This window comes from Aquarana catesbeiana, linkage group LG13 (assembly GCF_042186555.1).
Source record: "Aquarana catesbeiana isolate 2022-GZ linkage group LG13, ASM4218655v1, whole genome shotgun sequence".
Lineage (NCBI taxonomy): Eukaryota > Metazoa > Chordata > Amphibia > Anura > Ranidae > Aquarana > Aquarana catesbeiana.
In genome coordinates this window covers 120,525,350-120,548,014 of record NC_133336.1, presented here as the reverse complement: position 1 = coordinate 120,548,014, position 22,665 = coordinate 120,525,350, and the positions used below count along the sequence as shown (strand labels likewise).

The 22,665-nt window shown below is 42.3% G+C and overlaps 1 protein-coding gene across 10 annotated transcripts in view; it reads right to left on the bottom strand.

The window, feature by feature from the left end:
* NPAS3 (neuronal PAS domain protein 3) overlaps positions 1 to 22,665 on the bottom strand; it is a 678,331-nt gene that overhangs the window by 363,701 nt on the left and 291,965 nt on the right. For all 10 annotated transcript variants that reach the window (XM_073610105.1, XM_073610104.1, XM_073610107.1 and 7 more), the window contains one exon: positions 8,490 to 8,734. In XM_073610105.1, the coding sequence (XP_073466206.1) occupies positions 8,490 to 8,734 (245 nt within the window). The remainder of the gene's footprint in view (positions 1 to 8,489; positions 8,735 to 22,665) is intronic.

Genomic DNA, 22,665 nt, shown 5'->3' with positions numbered 1-22,665 from the left:
CTTTCCAATAATTCCCTGTTTTACTGTGTATGTAACTAGTGAAAAAGTAGAATGGGGGCAACAATTCTGCCATCTTTAGGTTATAATCAGTCAGGCCTCTGCTGCAAGCTTGCAAAAAGTGAAATTTGATTTTAGCCTTGAAATCTGATAGAGTGCAATTATAAATCATTGCATTTATACCCATGTATCAGACCCATATGATGGAGCTATGTAGAAGAGACAAAAGTCAGAGTTATTGCCATGGTGGTAGATGGCTTCAAACAACAAGTAGTATGCAAATAGGGAGCCAGTATACGGCCATGATGTTGTTCCAAAGCCTCCTATCCAGAGCATTTTCAAGCAGCAAGGGAAAAGGGTGGAACATATGAGCCTGCTAGGGTCTTATCTGCTCCCACATTCTGCGATTCTGTATGAGAAAAATTATTTGTCATTATTATGGAGGGATTTGAACCCATGCTGCTAAACACACCGCCCTGATTTGAAAACGGATGCGTTATGGGAGCAGCGACCAAAACAGCTCTCCTCCTCCTCCTCAGCCAAAAGCAATTTCTTTTTCTAATTTTAGTTATGCACAAGCCTGCGGGCATCATGAGCGTTTAGTAATTAGTTTTATAATTACTGCTGTTTTGCTTGCTGTCATTCAATTTTTCTTACAGCCCGGCCCGGGAATGCAATGTCTCTTGCCCACAGCTGTGGAAATTGCTCTACGATTAGAAAGCAAAAAATAAATAAAAGAAACAGGGAGATAACAAACGGCAACAGTCTTTGTTGGGGGAGATGCAATGGCAAATTCTGCCCATTCTAGTTAACCCTTGAATGGGACTCTATTCAGGAAGAGAGACAAGCATCAGTCTATATATAAAAAAGAGAGTTATCTCATCACTGGTCACACCATTGATTTACGTATACTCCTGTTACAGCAACAACCAGGCCTGACCACAGCCACAGGGAAAGGTCTGCCTAAGTCTATGGACCTCCCGACTACCAGAAAGTCAGTATTTACATAGAAGACGCAGCAGGGTTCACTGATTGAGGGGTTATACGGGCAAGGCAAGGAAAAATCTGACCAACGTTTCTGCGTGCAGCTTAACTTCATATGTTTTTTTTTAACAGACGTATAATTAAAGTGAACATATAATAAGTCCATTATGCATATATTTACCTATTTTAGTGTTGCAATCAAAGTTACAGACAATAAACTATAAAAGTAATATGGATGCTAAATACAATATACGATATAAAAATCATTAGCAAAACTGAAACATTAGAGTTGTATTTGCTTACACTATTAAAGAATATGTAAACCCAACATATGTGCCTGCTGTACATGTACTTGTATGAAAAAGTATCCTGTTCTCTTTGTATTGCTTCCTTTGTGTGAAATCCCTGGTGTTCCTGCCAGTCCCTCTGCTTTCCTATCAGAAACTGACCACACTAATCATGACAGCACAGCTCTCAGAACTCAGCCTGCTCTACTCCAATGATCACACTTATCCTAATATGTCCCCCTGCACAGCTATTCACTTGGAAGACCAGTGTGCTGCTATTTCTTCTCCCCCGGCTCTCTAAGATCCTTATGCAGCTGGGAACAGAGATTATGTGATCACTTACAAATGTTTTGCCTTTCATTTATATTTGGAACTGAATAGGTTGTTTTACAACGTGGGGGTTTACATATACTTTAAGCATTTCGGAAATAAAATAGTATCACCCTAAAGGCAGTATGTATCATAATATGGTGACTGTAAATGTCATGTTGTCCAGAAAAATGAATGATGGCAAGTATGTGCAGGTATGTGGCTCTACAGCTTAAAAATTAATTTTACTGTAAAGTCAGGGAGCATATTTAGTAAAAAAAAAAAATTGGTCTTCACCTGTTATTTACCAAGTATGTACTGGGGCTGATTTCATTGACAATACTCACCAGCAGAATGGGCTGTATTCCCAATCCTGTAGAACATACTTTGGTCTCTCCCTGACAGGTCTGCTGATTAGGCTCAACACGACCAAGACTGGCTGTTCCAAGTGTGGGTAAGCTTGTAGAGTGGAGGAGGGAGCACTGGATACAAATATTTAGCTGGTAGGTGAGAGATCTTTTTTTAAACTAGATAACCTAGGTTCAGGAGCTCTCTACAAAATGGAGGACCCCCTGGATATAGGGGTCACTTGACTTCAGGAGTTTATATATAGTTGAGCCAGAAGCAATGCCAAACAAACAAGTTAAAGGAGAAGTCCAGCCTAAGCTCGTTTGGCTGGGCTTCTCCTATGGGTCACAGGAGTGCAATTAATTTTGACCCGTTCTGACACATTGCAGAAATCAGTCCAGGCACCGTGTCATCCTGACAATGGAAGTCTGGATCCGCCAGTTGCCTGTACTGATGCCCGTCTCAGGCTCTCAGCGAGCCGCTGAGACAACCGCTCCCCGCCCCTCCACAGCTCAGCGCTCCAGTGAGTGTGGAGGAGCAGAGCGGAGAGCTTCTGATTGACAGTCAGATGCTCTCTGTTCGGGAGAGCTGTGAGAACGGAGCCATCGCGATGTTTGATCGCTCGGTTCTCAGTGTAGAAGCACTGGGGGACAGATGAAGCATCGGGCCGATGCTACATCCACCTAGGTAAGTATAATGGAGGGAAAAAACCCCAAACCCATACTTCTCTTTAAAGAGTCCAGAAATTTTACTTATCTGTATTTTTCTGTTGAAATCAATAAATTATATTTCTGGACTCACAACACATATATATGGTACTACTTCTGGCTCAACTATATATATAGACATCTCTTAGGACTAGGCTGAGCTGTAAAGCTGAAGGCTACTGTGCTAAAGTTGCCAGTTCTATAGGAACCTGCTGCTGGACTGCTGCTGCTCTTCCCCAAAGGGGAACACTACCTAGAACAAGGGCTTGTTCAGGACTTAGACCAAGTAGTTTTAGCTGAGCAGAAGTGTATTTGCATTTCTTAAATTTGCTGCTGTATGTACATTTTATTTTTGTTTTGCTGGAATAAAACAGTTTGGTTTTGTTTTAAATAGGAACTGCAGTCTGCTCACATCATTTGTAATAAGAACATATTTGCCATTCTGAAGCTTCCCTCCAACCACGTTGCATATTATTTTATATATACTGTGATTTTGTACTTGCCAAATATGCTGCAGAAATCTCCCTCAACTGAGTCTTGCTGCAACCATTTTAACTGTGGGCAGCTGAAGCTGCTGCCTGTTCACTTCCTGGATTTACACAGACATATACACCTCCAGCTCCGCAGCTCTCATTGGCCCTCTTATGACTCATCCCCCTCCCTTTCTGGCAAACTCTCACAAGAGTGAGAGAGAGAGCTGTGTATGATGTCAGAAGCCTAGGCTTTTTACCAGACAAGAAACAGGAAGTGGGTTGTATAAGGGATTTACTGGCAGAAAAAAAAACTGTTTTACTATCCAAACAACCTATTAAAACAACAAGGGCGGAACATTTAATAGATGGAAAGTTGAAAAAATGACTGAAGGTCTGCTTTAAGAACTAGCGGGTTGTGCTACTAAAAGTCTGATATTTACAGTAACTATTTATTTTCTTTATCCTATATATTATTTGAAGCTAAGTCTGGCCATAGCTGTCACAGATGCCTGGCTGAACAAAGAGAACGAATTCCCTATCTACACATGGGAGATGGATGGGGGAATCCTCCCCTCTGTGCCACTGTATCCTGACAATGGGACTCCTCCGCTGTCAGAATACACTGATCAGCAGCTGTAGCCAATTGGTTGTAGTCAGCTCATTGAGAACCTTTTTCCAACAGCTCCATTCGACAGACATCAATCGTTAGATTACTTCTGTCAAGTGGGAACAGCCATAGTTGAATGGAAATTCAGACAGTCCTTGCTGAACAGAATGCATTTTGATGTATGAGCAGCTAAAGTGGATGCCACTTCCTGTCCACCCACTGGGACCTATTGAGGCTGCATTCATACCTGACCAGGGCAGTTTGCAGGCATTTTTGAGTGCTTTTGAGCATTTTTGCTTGTACATACAAGCATTTTAGAACTGGGTTTCAAGCGTTTTATATGTGCATTCGAGCTTCAGGAGTTTTTGTTAGTGGAAAACACTAGGGAGAGGAGACAAATTTTACAGGCTCAAAATGCCTGAACTATGCCTGACAAAAAGCCTGAAAATGCTCAGAGCATTTCAATGCATTCCCATTGACATCTATGGGGCTGAAAACCCCCAGAAGTAGCTCATGTGGCTTTTGGAGCATCAGGCATCAAGTTATAGGGGCCTGAGCACTCATATGTGAACAACCACTATTAAATTACACACAATTTTGTTTGTTGAAAGTTTTGGAACTTTGAGCTTCAAGATACACAATGCTCAGGTGTAAATGAGACTTGAGTCTTGAGGGACTGAATGCTCCGGACTCTGAGGTAGAAGCAGTGAGATCTATGGGAACAAGACTGTGCAGATCTATGGGAACAAGACTGTGCAGGAGGAGAGGGAAGAAGGAACAAGAAGAGGTATGGGGGGGGCAATAGAATGAAGTGACAGGGTGTGGAAGAAATGAAATCGGGGAAACAGAGAAGGCCATTTAGTCAATCCACAGTTGTAAGAGGCAACCTAGTTATCAATTCAAAAGTGAGGAGTTCCAAAGAATAGAGACAACCTCTGCAAATGGAGAAAACATATTGTCCCAGCATATCGGGGAGATGTATAATGTGCTTTTGTAGTATAGGAGGTTTAGGCCACAGCAAGGACGTTGTGGCAACGTACAAAAACCTGCAAGCAAAATTTCTTAATGCAGATAGTAAGTACTTATCTGATGTCTGTACCAACTGCTACAAAAGCCAGTAAATGTTTTTGTTAGTTTTGATATCTACATAGAGCAGACAAGAAACTACAGGGTTGATTTCCTAAAAGCAAATAGGTTATATGCTTAGCAAAGGAATTTTCCCTTAGTGTGGTAAATGTGCTTTGTGAGCTTAATAAATGTGGTGTAAATTCAGTTTGCAAAAAATACCCAATCATGTTCAAAGATTAAAAAAAAATAGTATTTTTGGTTGCACTTGGTAGGATGAAGGAAGACAGCAGAGCTTCACCTCATTCACTATGCTATGAGAAAAGTCCCTTGTAAAATAAATAGCCTATTTGCTTTTACTACATCAGCCCCCCTATTATGATATGCCCAATATCCATTTAGTGCCTGCTCATTTTCAGTGACTGCAGAGAATAATGAATAGGCTCAGCTTGAATAGCTCAGGTTAACTGGTTTACTTGAAATTATTTTCCTATTCTAGGCCCCTTTAATCTTGCCATACTCTATGAAAACAATTTTTTGGAAGGCCTCAGAAAAAATGATCAAAGCCTCTAAGTGATTTCCTATTATTTGATCTGCATGCAAACCCTAACAATGAGTTTTCCTTGTTTGCTTCTTTTTGGTATGTTAAATATACCACTGAAAGAGTTCCGTTATCTCTGTATTTACTGTAAGTTATAACTTTTATATACTGCCTGTAAGTTCAGAAAAAAAATTGTTGATCCTGCAGAAGTCTAGGGAGTTTGCAAATTACTGTGCACTCTCAAGTAGTGTTTTTGGCCCCGCCCAGTTTGCCTCTTTGGACTACAGAATACCTCTCCTTTAGGGTATGCAGATGAGAAAAGGACTACAGAATACCCCCCCTTTAGGTTATGCAGATGAGAAAAGGAGAAGGGGGTTCTGTAGTCTTCGGTTTAATAATTTTTTTGAAGTATTTTCACAACAGAGAATACAAAAGTTACGACAAAGAATGCAGATCTTTCACAATGTAAAATACATACAAAATGGCTAGTAGTCCAAGCATTTTAACATAAAAGAGCGTGGTTCTGTAGTCTTAACTTTCTCTCCTAGGGCGACAACGCTGCTCTTCCACATATGCAGTACAGTGAATGAGTGTTGTCACCTTAGAACAGAAGGTATGTTAATCACAGAATAATCGTGTGAAAATAAGGGCAAAAAAGAGTTTACTAAAAAAACTACTGCAGACACCATATCTAAATGGTAATCTGCAGTGTATTCCATTTTTGTTTTTGGGTTTAGATATGTTTAAGACATGTTACATAATAATGAAAAAAGGGCCATCTGTTTCTGGCAAAATGTTGGTATCTTAAGCACCAGACACAGGTACAGATGCAAACCTGATTACTATACAAGAAAACATACAACTGCAATAAACAAATATGTAATGTTCCAAAACAGAACTTTACAAAATGAAATTATAAGTCCCAGCAATAAATCTCTGCTTTCAGAAGGAAAGCACTGTGGAATTTGATATAATATACAAATATGCATTTGGCCAGGACAGGGTTAAATTTACAGACAGCCTATGTTTGCAGCTCTGTCAGTCACTGAGCATACCGGACTCATTAATCTGCCATCTTTGTTTACCTCATTGCACAGCCTGATTAAATGAATGATCGCTGACAGCTCTATGCATTTTTATTGTGCATACCCCGACAGCAAAGAACCGTTTAATGTCAGCTAGTATGGAGCCTAGAACGACAGAAGCGGAATCTGTGATGAGAGCCTATCACACTCCAAATGGTTAGGGACTCCAAGTCTACTGATTGTAGACAGTTTCTTCAATAACGAATGCTCAAAGTCCCATGGTTTAAAGTAGATCTATTGCTTTCCCTCAATGGATGCTGCCATTTTGTGGGCTGAGCAAACATTTGCAGACATACAGTGTGCCAGTTATCAATATCCGTGTCGCATGGGGCACAAAGTGCCCAACAATCTGTTCCAAATGAATGTCTGATAAATAAAATGCCATAATAAAAGTAATAAAGCCTGTAGGAAATGCAGAGGTATCTGTGAAGACTCTAAAGGAAATTTGTATTTAGAACACTATTATATAGAAATTTTTTTGCCTTAAAGGGGTTGCAAACCTTCGTGTTTTTTGCATTAAGGTGAAAAAACACCTGGCAGTCACCGGCCACCCAGCCACCCCCCCCCCATTTTACTTACCTGAGCCCCTTCATCTCCTCAGCGGGGATGCGCTGTCCCTCTCTCCACAGGGTTCCGGCTCTTGACCGTATAGATTGATACCAGCGCAGCCATTGGCTCCCGCTGCTGTCAATCAAATCCAATGATGCGGACACCAGGGGGCGGGGCCGAGTCCGGCATTGGTGCCTGTGGATGCAAATGCTGGACTCGGGAGCGTGCCCATAAGGTAACCCCCTCGAGAGAGTGCTTCTCCTAGGGGGTTATCTGATGCCGGGAGGAGCCGCGAGAGCCGCCAGGGGACCCCAGAAGATGAGGTTCGGGGCCTCTCTGTGCAAAACGAGCTGCACAGTGGAGATAAGTATGATATGTTTGTTATTTTTAACTATCACTTTAAAGCTGAACTCCAGCACTTCAGCACTAAAAAAATGACAATCCAGCAAGGGGTAACTGCTGCCTCTACGGCCATGAAATTTTAATCTGATATCTAGAGACAATGTATATTTGTGCCACTTTACATTCATAATATATTCTAATATTTCCAGCAGTGTAAGACTAAACTAGTCGTTCCAACCTTTGTCCATGTAGGAAACCATTGAGAAACATTTCAGGGTGCAGGAGCCCCTGCTCTTGGCACATAATGCACACTGAATATTTTGCTAACTCTCCTAGACACCTTTCCTCCTGGCAGCAGAGATTTGGCAGAAAAAAAAAAACGCTTAATGCTTGTAAACTCATGTAAAGCGTTTAGGCACGTCAAGCACTTGGGCATTAATTCATTTCACTGGCCAGAATAAAAATATAATCCAATATATATAGTATCAGCCAACGACATCACCGGAGCATGCACACTGCGCTCTCAATAGACGGCATGCCATCCATTGAGAAAGCTTTGCCGCAGCCGTGACTCTCGTGCGCATGCGCAAAGTTATCGCGGCCCTACCATTGACACTGCCGGAGCCCATGAACCTGGAAGGAAGACTGGGTGAAGGTGTAAGCCCTGTTAGCAGTGACCACGTGCTTCTGGAGGGCTTCGTTTCAAGACAAGTCTTTCATAATTTGCATGCATTTAATGAATCCTAGCACATTATGCTCTTTATTTGCAGGGGGAACATTTTTTGCACTTTACTACCGCTTTAAAGCAAAGCCCTGCCTGCTGAGCCAAATGGAGTCATAGCTATTATAATATAGAAATGTTATCAGTAATAAGAAATACATTGCTGATGTGAGATGGACATTGCAGTAATCTAGCAGTTTTAAGGCAAGTCTTTCACAATTTGCCTCTATGCAATGCATACTAGCACATTATACTCTTAGTTTGCAGGGGGAAGGTTTTTTTTGGAGGGAGGGGAGTTTTTGTGCTTTACTAATGCATTAAAGCAAAGCACTACCTGCTGAGCCAAACACACAGTCCTAACTATCATAACGTAGAAATGTTATCAGTAATAAGAAATATTACATTGCTGAAGTGAGGTGGACAGTGCAGTAATCAAGGAGTTGTACAGTGAGTGACCATAGTGAGCACACACACCTTTGACAGAAGTGTTGGGTGGTGGGCCTTCCATACGTAGATTCCATGGTGGGTCTCCTTGGTTGGCAAAGTCTCTCATCTTTAAGTAGCTGATGGTCAGGCGGATGATGGATGCCTTGTCTAGCTGACTTGTGATGGCCGCGGGCAGAGGGAGCAGTTTGGCAAGCTCGTAAAACTCAAAGTTCTCCTTTCCACGCCGGGAGCGGGCAGCGTCCCTGGACTTTTCTTTCCGCAGGGCTTGTAAACTGAACATAAAGAAAAATAGAAAACATCATTCAGGATACTACACTATTTATCAACTGATATTTACCCATTACACTAAAAATGTAAAATCTGTGTTCTTACAAATAAACTGCACATTGACAGCAACGTACACAAGCGGCTTCTTTCATTTAAAGCAGAACAAATAACAAAAAAATAAAATAAAAGCCCATTAAAAGCTAAAAAAAAAAAAAAAAAAACTTTTTTTTCTGCAATTTTACCTTCAATTACTCCCTCAGTGCTTTTTCCTCTGCCACTAGATGTTCTCAGTCTGATGGCCAGCATCATTCAACCCACCTCCTCTGAGCCTAGGCCATCCTGGACCCACCCCAGCCTGAAGAAGAAGCAGCTCAGTGAAAAGCTCATCTCTCTGTTACTCTGCTTTGACATTCTATCAGCATATGAACTGATTGGCTCCTTGTGCTGTTTGTTTCTTTCTCTCACACTCCAGCCCTGCTGTACAGGGACTACAAGAGGCAGATACCAGGTCAAATTCAGGTCTTTATACTGCTTACATTTAAAAAAATGTATTTTATGGTGTATTCATGATAACAGAGCTGCCTTTTTGGTTATTTTAAATGTGTCCACTGTCCCACTGTATGTAGGAACATAGCCATTCTCTCTTGCTTGCTCTACTCTACTTCCCCTACACTATTTATCTAAACAATTGGGCTATAAACACACTTTACATCTAAAACTCATATTCATCACAATCCAAGTTGTTTTTAGTAATTTTTTAATAGTCACAACTCTGCTTATTTTTAATTCTTATTTTTAAGTTCCTGGAGCAGACATTTTTTCACAGTGACAGTATCTGGAATTTTCACATTAATGCACACACCCATCAAAATGGATACAAACTTACAACAAGCAATTTCAATCTGGCAATCAATGAAAAAAGAGCGATCACTGGAGCAGCACTGAGTCTGCCAGACAGCAGAGAAAAGTTTTCAGGATGCATGCGGCACCAGCAATCGACACTCAGGAGGATAATATGAAAGTAGGTGCACAGTCCAAGCTGGCCACCCTACACACACACACACACACACACACACCACAATCCCAGGAAGTTGCACACTTTCGATCAGCATCGCACCGATCCTGATATCAGTGGCGATACTAAGCATTTGCACAAGTACTTGAACTCGTGCATATGCTTCGATACTAAAACAGATACCTTCAAGCCTGCAAACTGTAAGACCCGGTTCACATATATGCGAATTGGATGCGTTTTGAACCGCATCCAATTTGCATGACATGTGAACCTTCAGCCTTTTTAATGGAGACGGATCACATATTCGCGGGCCAGCCGCAGCACGTTTTTTAAAAGAGTTTGGTACGATTTTGAGCACAGTTCAGGTTAGATTTCTATTGTCATGTACTTTGACAATTTGCACCTGAATTGCACCTGAACCACTGAACAAAGTCACACCATAGGGGGCAGAAATCCCACTGTCAAAACCAGGCCGCACATATGTAAACCCAGTCTAATTGCCACCTTTATAGAGAAAGATGCAGGAGGATGTCGCGCGAGGGTGCGGCAGTGTGAGACGTGACATCCGGACCGCAGAAGCTCTGGCAAGTGCTCTACCTCTGCACCACCAAAAATAGGTACCACCAGCAAAATAGGCATTGGTAATTGGTATCAGTGTCTACTTGAGAAAAAGTATCAGTATTCGTACTCCTCTTAAAAAACTGGTATCGGTGCATTCATACTTTCTATGCCAACTTACTGGGTACACTACCCCTTTGGCCTGACCTGGTGGCTGCAGAAGGCTTGAGTTTATGAGGGCAATTCTGTGCTGATCAACAAACGCCTCTCACTTCCCCATCACCCCATTCCCCAAGCATTCAGCTATCAGACCGGACTCTTGCCTCCAAATGGGGCTTCTTTGCAGTGTAGCAGGCCCAGACATACTCAGGCAAGCATCAGCAGCACCTACATGTACACTGAGATCCTCCATGATGCTGAGATCTGCAATGTCCTACACTCCTGCGGGCCTCCAAAACTAGGGAAAAGCTGCAGGTTTCCCTTCAGCCATCTTTACTTACTGCTCTGTACAAGTAAATAACTGGAACTGACAGGCGCCCATGGCAGCCACAGCTGCCCAGAAGGACCCAGCATATATATAGTGATAAGCAGTAGCTATTAATGGCACAGTGCAATCATGCCAGCTACATAAATCACTACTACAAGCTACTTGTGAAGTTTACAAAATAAAAAGCCATTTGCCAGACTTGTGATTGTTTACTAATTTAATGCAAGTGATTTTGGGTAACTGACCTACTACAAAAATCTACCGTTTGAAATTTAGCATTCACCTCTCTGCTATCACATCCTTCTGGGTGGATTGGATAGAAGGATAGGATCCCTCTAATGAAGATGTGTGACATGGGAAGAACTATTCCCTAATAATCCCACATGATTGAAAGCTTAGTGTGACTTCTGAAGCATTTCTGAAGCTCCTATAGCATTTGCACATGCCTTCTGACTTTGTCCTTATGTGTCCAATACACGTGATGTACGCATTGCTGAACTTCACAAGCTGTTGATCCCGTTCAATCTGAGTAGCAGTAGGAACCATATATATGAAATGTTGAACTATTTGCATTATTCCAGTACGAGCCAGATATAGTTAAGGGTTAATTTTCTGTAAAAGTCCATGTTTCTCTCTCTTTCAATGTAGAGTGTCAGACGTACACCAGGTTATGGATTTTCCAGAGCACACCTTCTATTAATCAATTACTCCGGCCTGCGAGACGAGAGGCTGCTCAGCACCCCCCCAACTCCCCCATGAAAAATTCATCAAAGGACGGAGTTCTGGAGCTTTGAAGCCTCCCTGCACCTCTCGTGTTTCGATGTCTAGCGATCAGAGGCACCACCCGTCGCTCCCCACCCTGGCCTCTGTAATGGGAATGCTTGTTCTAACATGCTGAGCTTTTCGCGGCATCTAACGGGAGAACAAGTGAAGAGGAGCCACTCTTAGGACTCTGGAGGAAATCTTGGTGCCTCTTTTCCTATTAACCACCTCTATGCCAATAACACATGGCCCTTTAAAGCAGAATTCTAGACAAATATGAACATACATCATTTTAGTACAGCTGCTTGCTCCCTACCACCATTAAATAGTGCTAAAACATAACATTACCAGTATAATTATCAAAAAATATATATCTATATTAACCCCCTTAGAAATCACACTAATGCCCCGTACACACGGTCGGACTTTGTTCGGACATTCCGACAACAAAATCCTAGGATTTTTTCAGACGGATGTTGGCTCAAACTTATCTTGCATACACACGGTCAAACAAAGTTGCCGGAAAATCCGATCGTTCTGAACGCGGTGACGTAAAACACGTACGTCGGGACTATAAACGGGGCAGTGGCCAATAGCTTTCATCTCTTTATTTATTCTGAGCATGCGTGGCACTTTCCCGTCGGATTTGTGTACACACGATCGGAATTTCCGACAACGGATTTTGTTGTCGGAAAATTTTATAGCCTGCTCTCAAGCTTTGTGTGTCGGAAAATCCGATGGAAAATGTGTGATGGAACCTACACACGGTCGGAATTTCCGACAACAAGGTCCTATCACACATTTTCCGTCGGAAAATCCGACCGTGTGTACAGGGCATAACAGTGAGCAGTGGCGGCCGCTCATGCAGGGGCGCCGGATCTACATGCGGGGTGCCGGACACATGGATTTCAATGGGGTTTTTTGTTTTTTTTAAGCCCATGATTACAGCCGTAAGCTGTAATTGGCTTAAAAAAAGGGAGAGCTTGGGGTGCAGAGCCCACCCACTTGTGTGATGATAGTGAATTAATATTCGCTATTGTCTTCCTGATTCTCCTCCCTGTGACCTGATTGGCCAGGGAGTCTTAGACCCCTTTCACACTGAGGCGTTTTTCAGGCGCTTTTGGGCTAAAAATAGCACCTGTAAAGCGCCTGAAAAATGGCTCCCCTGCAGTCTCAGTGTGAAAGCCCGAGTGCTTTCACACTGAGGCGATGCGCTGGCAGGACGTTAAAAAAAAACTCCTGCAAGCAGCAACGCCGCCGAATCACCGGGTCATTTTAACCTTTTTCGGCCGCTAGCGGAGGTTAAAAGCACCCTGCTAGCGGCCGAAAACCTCCGCAAAAACAGCGGTAAAGCTCTGCTAAAAATAGCAGCATTTTACCGTCAACACCCGCCCGCTCCATTGTGAAAGCAGCCTTAGGACTCATGTCCATCTCCCGTGAGGGAGGGGGTTTGGTGTTAGTTTGCCGCCCCCCCTCCCCCCAATATATTAATCACCGGCCGCCACTGACAGTGAGCCTAACTCTGCTGCACTGAACAGTACCACCATTTTAAGGAAGAGTAACTAAACCTAAAATCAATTTTTTCTGAATGTCTTGTTTCACGTCTCGCACTTCCTCGGAACTAGCAGAAGCGTTATCAGCCTGCTGTATGCTCTCTTTGGACACTGGGCTGTCTATTGGGTCTATGAGGCATTCCAATGGCCAACGGAAGGAGCATGCACGGTACGCTGACAACTCTGCTGCTAATTGTAAAGCAGTGACTAAGGCAAGTCATAGATGATTCCATTGGAAAGGTGGAAGGAAAGAAAATTGCACTATTGTGTTCTTTCTGGTGGGGGGGGGGGGGGGGGTGCAGCGAGCCATCCCGGCTGGCAGAACACAATGATTACTGCTAGCGGCTCTTGCCGCCAACGGTAAACGTGCTTGCAAAATCTGACAGGCTGGTTGAATTCAAGTCTATTGATGGATTGACTTGGGTACAACCAACTCCCAATAGATGGTTCTAATCTCGGCTAGTCCCTGCTTTTGCGATCCATCTATGCCCGACTTTAGCGCTGTCAGCTTGCAACAAGAACTCTTTAGGCAAGAGGCTTTGCAAGAGATTCACAAAAAACGAATAGCTTCATAAAACTAAATACAGTGAGATATGCTGCAAAACATAATGAAAAATAGATTTTGGGCTCATTCACACTAGCATTGGTCTCTATAGAGCGATCCACATTATGACAGGCATTGAGGAGGCATTGTATCACCTTCTCAACACCTACAATAACCCCTTGATCCCCATACTAGCATGCCGCAACTGTGTGCATTACATGCAGCTGCTGGGTGCTTTTGGCGCATTCCCATTCACTTAAACAGGTAACATTCTGCAGGCCCTGTGCCTGCTGTAAGTGGCAAGAGATATAATTCTGCACTTGACAGCCGCAGCAAATGTACACCCCCAGACGCTGCTTCTGCACCTAAAGGGAGTAGCGGTTGGGGGGCTTTTACCACCCCCTAACTGCAAGTGTGAACAAGCTCTCAGGGTTTACATACACTTTTAGAAGTTTCAGACATTGGACATGGAATTTATGTGAGGATAAGGACAGTAGCATTACCAATGTGGTGATTCGCACTGTTAATTCAACATTAGTGTCTGTTTCCAGAGCATTTTATTTTTTTTACCTGACACAAATCCAAATGGCCTTATCTTCAAGTTCTGAAAGAATTTTGTTTTACTGCAAAGTGCCTAATATACTATGTGTAAACAGATACAGGATCTCCAGTGGCCTGTAAAATAGCTTTATGTTCCCCAAGCGATGCTGTCACTCAGGGCTGTGTCCTCTACAGAGAGCTGCAGGATTCCTGGGAATGCAAAAAGACTTCAGCTTGATTTGGTGGAACGAACTGTAAAGCAAAGCAAAAAGATTGCTGCTACGTATTCTGGGACAGGACTGCATATTGTTTTGTTCTCTACATACAAGTACCGGAAGTACCTATCCTGGAGTTAAAGAAATCAGCCTTGTAAATGAAATATTTTTTTTTTAATATTGATATGAGTAAATGTTTTCTAAATACCTGTTGATCCTGCTAATTTCCTCTTTCTCTTTATTTGGGTGACCACCAAATGAGGCAGGACGGTGGTCGTCCTGTGCATTCATCTATTCTGCTACACTCAATGCCCCCTGCTGGTTGATTGAAAGCTGCTGTTACCATTTAACAACAGAAACTGGGGTTTCCAGTAACTAAAGCCAGCCAAAACAACCGCTAGCAATAATCGCATGAAGAATCTGGCAGGCTGGTTGTACCCAAGCTGATCGACGTGGGTACATTCAGCCTGCTCATATATGGTTCAAATCTCAGCTGGTTCCTGGTGAACCAGCTGAAATTCAAACCATCTATGAGCGGCTTAACTGCCATATTTGCTGGACAGCATGGTCCGTGACCGTGACAGGAAGAGGAGAAATAATTGATCAATAGTCTGAACTACTTATTGCTACACTGTATGTGTTCATCAGTTAACCCGTCTATAGATGGTTCGAATCCCGGCTGGTTCCTCGAACCATGTATGGGCAGACTCGATCAATCAACTTGGGTACAACCAGCCTGTTGGATTTTACATGTGATTATTGCTAGCAGCTGTTATAGAACACAATTGTAAACACAATAGCTGCATGGGAGGTTCCTTGGTTGCAGAAAAGAAAATCCCTCTGTCTATGGCCGGCCTTACTCTTATGCCCTGTACACACGGTCGGATTTTCCGATGGATTGGATTGTCAGAAATTCCGATTGTGTGTGGGTTCCATCAGACTTTTTCCGTCGGAATTTCCGTCACACAAAGTTTGAGAGCAGGATATAAAATTTTCCGACAACAAAATCCGTTTAAATTCCGATCGTGTGTACACAAATCCGACGCACAATGCTCAGAATAAATTAAGAGATGAAAGCTATTGGCTACTGCCCCGTTTATAGTCCCGACGTACGTGTTTTACATCACCGCGTCACCGGCCCAAAATCCGTCGGAAAAAATCAGTTGGATTGTGTTGTCGGAATGTCCGATCAATGTCCGATCGTGTGTACAGGGCATTAAAGTGTTACTAAACCCAGGAGCCTGCATTCTAGTCTCCAACAGTTCACAGAACATGGAAATGCAATTATTTTGGTAAATATAAACTGATAAATACAATTTCTCATCAACAGTCTTATGACTTCTATCAGTGTCCAGTAAAGCACTGGTTAAAGCTTTAAGGAAGAGCACTGGACAATGCTGATTGGCCCTGTGCTGATCACATGCACCCTCCCAAAAAAAAAAAAAAAACTCTCTAGCAATGCACATCAAACTGAGCATGTGCAGAGTGCCTCCAAGGCTTTGTACTATCAGCAGATGGATTGGGGACAGTAAAAGAAGGGGAGTATCAGAGAAGACAGGATCAAACAGCCTTTTTACACAATGTGGAGGATTAACCCCTTAGGTTCCACAGTGAGTATAACAAGCATGCTTTACTGCATATACAGACAGATTTTACTGTTGTGGGTTTGATAACACTTTAACATGTAGTGTAATGCACCATGTGCTGAAGACCCCTTCTTCTGATACCTTTACCATATACATAGTTACATTATGTAGGTTCTACACCTATATCTGTGGCTTGCCTAGGATCTGAATAGATAAGTGTCTATCACCCACATATGATCCAGCTCTGCCAAGTGTTTAGGCCTCTGCAGACGACATTTCTCTCCCCACCGTGCATCACAGGGACACTCAGCCTGTCGTGTTCTACAGCAGCGATCTGCCATTTATATCAGGCCAAAATACGCTGCTATATTTAGTTGTGAAATTGGCCTTTTATGTTCCTGATGTTTACAGAGTCGAGGAGAAATTAATGTTGACAGCCGCAGGCGGCTCAGCTTAACCCTTTACTTCTTGTAGCGTTCAAACCAGCACACCTCTCCACGGGGGATGGATGATTGTAATTCTGATGTTGTCTATGTGGGGGAATGGGAACCTAAAATAAGTCCCCTTAAAGACAATATTAGGGAATTTGGGTCACTTATCATTTTGTACATCTATCTATTAACCATTTCCACCCCTAAGCCTGAATAACCAGAACCATTTCTTAGAAAAGTGCATCCTTTTAGCAATTAACCATTTCATAGTCAGAGAATTGACTCTAATCCTTATCCCTGGATGCAGATGCCTGCTAAAAAGAGGTCTTGACACACTTTTATCCCCATCAGCTATTTACTAACAGACAAATAGAAAAAGATATGGTAAATAGCCACAATTATCACTAGCCAAGTCTTTGATACAGGACATGCAGAATAGAGGTGTCACATCGCATTACTGTACTGACACGTGATTCGGTGGGCGACCCTCATTCAGGTCACATACCCCCCTCATTCCTCCACCTCACACGTCAAATCCAATCAGCAACAACAAAGCACAGGGCACAGGAACGCATCTGTACTATGCCAGACCTGACAACAGCGAAGGTGTCTTCTCAGCCGGCGCGCTGGATTGTAAGCTTTTACGTCAAGCAAATACAACAGCTTATTATTATTTTTTCATACTTTGCATAGCACATTTTATGCTCGGTGCAGATCAATTTTATGGCCAGTTCAGATTCACCCAGAACTATATCACTAACTTTATACAGTGAGCCATTAAAACTATTGATTGCTTTATTACAGCTATTCCAAAATACGCTGACAGATTAGCAAAGCAGTCTAAAGAGTACTACTGACATCCAAAGTGCAAAAACCTACAGCAACCAATCAGATTTTAGTTTACGGAGTTAAAGATGAATTCTGATTGGTTATAATGGATTACTGCATTTATTAAGGGCAAAGGTTCTGTTAAAAGCACCAAGTCAGGTCAGGATGGATTTTCACATAGAATTTACCGGACATTCTGGCCTAGAATCGTCTGTTACAATGATCAGAAACCACTTTCAGAAATTATTAGATTACGTTTATAAAAATGCAACAGGTTTGTTCAACATTAAGCATAGTTACCTAATTTACCTATAGGTTGTTCTACTTTCCAGGTGAGTTGAAGCAGAGGAAAAGAAGATGGCAATAGTAGTGATGCACCCCATTAGCTAGCTAAGAGATGAAATCCCTACAGATTGAGGGGCAATTTCTTGGATCCAACACGTCCTATGTTCAACATGTAATCAGTGGTGGAAATCCATATAAAATATCCATCCGATGTAATATTTAATACTTGATTTGTATCTGCTACCTCTAGCTCTTGTGAATCCCATATCCTAATCTTTTTTGGATGTAAAAAAAAATAGTCTATAAGTCATAAAAAGTATTTTTGTGCATGCTCTGAGGTTTTAACCTTTTAGGTATACAAAAACATATTGAGATCATCAGAAGATCCAGAAATGATTACCTTAGGCCCATTTTACATGGGTAAAGCTGCTGACTCACGATACATAGTGGATCACTGTCAGCAGTGGCTGGCCAATGGTTAGCAGGTGATCAGGAGGAGATATGCCACCTTCCGCACACCTGTCTGAAAAGGGGTTTCACACTAAAATCCCTCTTCACTGCACCGCAACCATATCCATTAGATACAGTGGCAGCAATGCCCCAACCACTTCTATGGGGCACGTTGGCAATCGGTACTGCCTTGCGAACACGACATGCTTTTTTTTGGCTGTGTGTGCAAAGCCTTGCATCCACCACAATTTGTATGTGGTTGTCTGGAGGGCATGGCCGAGTTTGACAGGCAGCTGAGGTGTATTAAAAACACTCAGGAAGGTTGATTTACTGAAGGTAAATACTGTATATTGTGCACTACAAGTTCAGTTGCTCCAGATTTGAGGGGAAGCTCTGCTGATTTATATCATCCAATCATGTGCAAGCAACAATGCAGTTTTTTTTTCCTTGCATGTGATTGAGTATTCTTTGCAAAGTAAAGTTTCTTCCTTATTTACTTAGGCCCCTTTCACACTGGGGCGGGGGCGGCGTCAGCGGTAAAGGGCAGCTATTGTAAACGGCGCTTTACCGTCGGTATTCGGGCGCTAGCGGGGTAGTTTTACCCCCCGTTAGCAGCCGAGAAAGGGTTAAAAACCACCGCAAAGCGCCTCTGCAGAGGCGCTTTGCCGGCAGTATAGCCGCTCTGTCCCACTGATTTCAATGGGCGGGAGCAGGGAAGGAGCGGTGTATGCTCCAAAGATCCTGCCAGCGCACCACTCCAGTGTGAAAGCCCTCGGGGCTTTCACACTGGAGACAAAGCAGCAGCACTTTCGGGTCGGTTTGCAGGCACTATTATTAGCACAATAGTGCCTGCAAACCTCCCCGGTGTGAAAGGGCCCTAAGCTCTGAAGAAAGTGCACTTGCAATGCACAGTATATTTGCCTTTAGCAAGTCAAACTCATTGTGTTATGGGCTCAACTCCTGTGTTATCTCAAAGGGTCCAATTAGCTCTCCTAGTTATGACCTGTGTGTTGGTGTCCTTTGATGTCATCTTGGTGAACAATACATTACATTTTGGATTTCAATCAATGTGCTGCCATTTCTTCATTTATCTACTTACCCACAGAGGCAGGCCGGGGCTAGCACTTGGTTGGACATTGCTTTGTGCACTGGTGGGCAGTCATGTTGGAACAGGAAGGGGCCATCTCCAAACTGTTCCCACAAAGTTGGGAGCATTAAATTGTCCAAAATGTCTTGGTATGCTGACGTCTTAAGAGTTCACTTCACTGCAACTAAGGGGCCAAGCCCAACCCTTGAAAAACAACCCCACCCTACAATCCCCTCCACCAAATGGTTTGGACCAGTGCACAAAGCAAGGTCCATAAAGACATGGATGAGTGAGTTTGGGGTGGAGGAATTTGACTGACCTGTGCAGACTCCTGACCTCAACCCGATAGAACACCTTTGGGATGAATTAGAGCAGAGACTGCGAGCCAGGCCTTCTCATCCACATCAGTGCCTGACCTCACAAATGCGCTTCTGGAAAAATGGTCAAACATTCCCATAGACACACTCCTAAACCTTGTGGACAGCCTTCCCAGGAAAGTTGAAGCTGTTATAGCTGCAAAGGGTGGGCCAACTCAATATTGAACCCTACGGACTAAGACTGGGATGCCATTAAAATTCATGTGCGTGTAAAGGCAGGTGTCCCAATACTTTAGACAATACAGTGTATATAATGGTGCAGGGTGATGTGAAAACAAAGCTATACTATAGATATATGACCAGTCCTATGCCTGGAATGCAGCTTAGGTCCAGTCTGGCTCTACTGGGGAAATGTAAAAGTGACCATATGTGTTTAAGTTTACCTCTATATGGTTTGTTAATTTCAAAGGGAAAAGTAGGACAGATAAAATAAACAGGATGGAGACAGGAGAGCCATTCAGAGTAAAGTATTACATTGATGAATAAAATTGAAGATACGAATGCTGTATTATGAGCAGGATAATGACTTGCATCTTGGCAGGTTGCAGTGGAAGTCCTAACGCTTGTCGATGCTGTTCCTCAAGTTTGTGTTACACCCAATCTGAAAAAATCAGCTACTCACCACAAAACATGGTACTGCTGTTCCCAACAAGTTATACAGAATTCTATACTTTCTGAATCTAATGCTGGTCATACACTATACGAAAAATTGGCCAAACCCATTTTCAAAAAATAACATTCGGCCGTGAGCACAAACGATAGTGCCATCATGTAATGACCGATAAATCACTCAGTGGACATAAATGAATGCATTTTTTGTTCTTTTTTTACATATACCTAGTGCAGACAGTTCAGATGGGAAACACATTAACCTTTCAATTTATTGTTCGTTCGGCAGAAAATTTCCAAACTTGTCCTTTGTTTTGTCGACTCAAAAACATCCCAAAGATTATCATCCCATTAACTGGCCGAAAAATGAACGAACTGTCTAAATGACCGAATTTCGGACGATTTTTTGTATATTGTATGGCGAGCATAACTCTTTTCACTTCTCGTCCCACCACCTGGGAAGCGTGCCTTTAGTGGGCCCCTCTGCAACCTAAGTTGTTTTCAGGACATTTTACACACACCCCCTCGATGATCAACATTAGTCTTTAACCTCCCAAGCGGTATTCCCAAGTGTGGCTCGGGGTGAACTTTCAGTACCAAAAGCGGTAACCCCGAGCCACACTCGGGATTGCATCACAGGATCCAGGCAAAGTTACTTACCTTGTCCCCAGGATCCTGCGATGTCTCCCCGCTGTGTGTCCTCCGCTCGATCTATCGCTGTGCCGAGCTCCGTGCCCTGCGAACATTGTGATGCACAGGGACGGAGCACAGCGCCAAATTCAAAAATTTAAAAACACATAACACATACAGTACACTGTAATCTTACAGATTACATTACTGTATCAAATTATTTCACATCCCTTTTGTCCCAAGTGGTTTGTCCAATGCCCTGCATGCAGTTTTATATTATATATACTGTTCTTTCTGCCTGGAAACTGGAGATTGTCCATAGCAACCAAAAAGTGTCCCTTTACATCAAAAGCGATTTTAGACCAGCTAGAAAACAGCGATAGTAAATGAGATTACTTGCAGAATTGAGCGATAGTGATTTGTGGGGAAATTCATCATCAAACACTGAAAGTAATGACAGTGACAATTCTGCAACTGAGCAAATTTCAGAGTTTTTGATTTGATTACACTATTGAATAATTTTTATTATTATTATATTATTATTTTTTATAATTATTTATAGTTATTTATTATATTATAATTAATGATTTTGTGTTTCAAATTTTATCATACCCGGGATGTCTACTAGACTCTTGTTTGGACAGATTTAAGTGTGTTATTCCTAAGAATTCCAGGCCTATAATATAAAACACCAAATTTCCATGCAAAACTGTACTGATTTGAGCATCAAAAACCTGACATAATCAAACCGCCAGGGAGGTTAATCAATAAAACAGCCTCAGAATAAAAGACCATTCATACAGTATATCTAATGCACATATACACTATTTTGTATAGAAAAGAGTATAAAGTTTGTACTTTCTGTAAAGTAGTAATGCACAATATTTGTTCCCGGAGATTATCTGTTATGATCTTTTTCCACTTCATACACTATACAGTTATATAAAAAGCCAACACGATCATTTGTGTGGTTGTGCAGAAAGTTTTACATGAGTAAAACCATTTTCTGCAAGGGAGAAGCGTATTGTTCACAGAATCTCAATACAAACAATATTAATGTGTTACACCCCCTCTGGGGTTAAGAGCATTTTATCTATGAATTCATTATTTCGCCTACAACGGATAAAAGAATCTCAGTGCTCTCTAATGATGGGACCTACAGCTGATTTAAACCTAACTACTGCAATTTCAGCAATTCTTCCTTAAAATCATAGAGGCGTGTGTCTCCCCCCGACCAACCCATATCACACTTGACTGGCAAAATGATGGCCTGGTGTTTGGTTAAATTGTTCTTCCTGTCAGTATAAAAAAGCTTAGAAAAAAAAATTTCAGTGTCAGCCACCCTTCTTCCAATGTCTCTGCTTCTGTGAAGCTTAAGGTGATTTATGTGTGCATTTATTTATCCTGTATTCTGCAAAGCCTTTAAGGGAAACTCCACTTTTACCCCGATAGTCCATTAGGTGCTTCCAACACTTTCTAGAATCATTGTACTATAAGGTTTGGGTGACTTGCTAAGATTTATCACGCTTTTCCTGCCTTGTTAGAAATGTTCTATGAATATAATAAATCAAACATGTGCTCTTGCCCATGTAGAGCATAACAATGGGTTCTCTCTTAATACCCCCCTTCCCAGCAGCACACACCCCATGTTCCTTAGCCCCCCATCACTCTGTTCAGTCGGAGAGAAAAAAAATAGCTGCTACTTTTAAATGAAGGGGACACATATAACTTACACCATGTGACAGCACTGGTGGAGGGGATTAGCCCTGTGCTGGAAAATGGGAACAGAAATCGTCCTCAGCCCTGTGTAAGCTCAGACTGGAGTGACTCATATTTTCAGGGGTGATCATTCATTTCGTGCCAGTAGTCTGAAAGCCAAATGCTTTTTTTTTAAATTTTGGATAGCGTAAGGGAGGGTTATAACCCCTGTTAGTTTTTTGCCATCCATTTCCCAATTGGGAGATTCCCATTTACTTCCT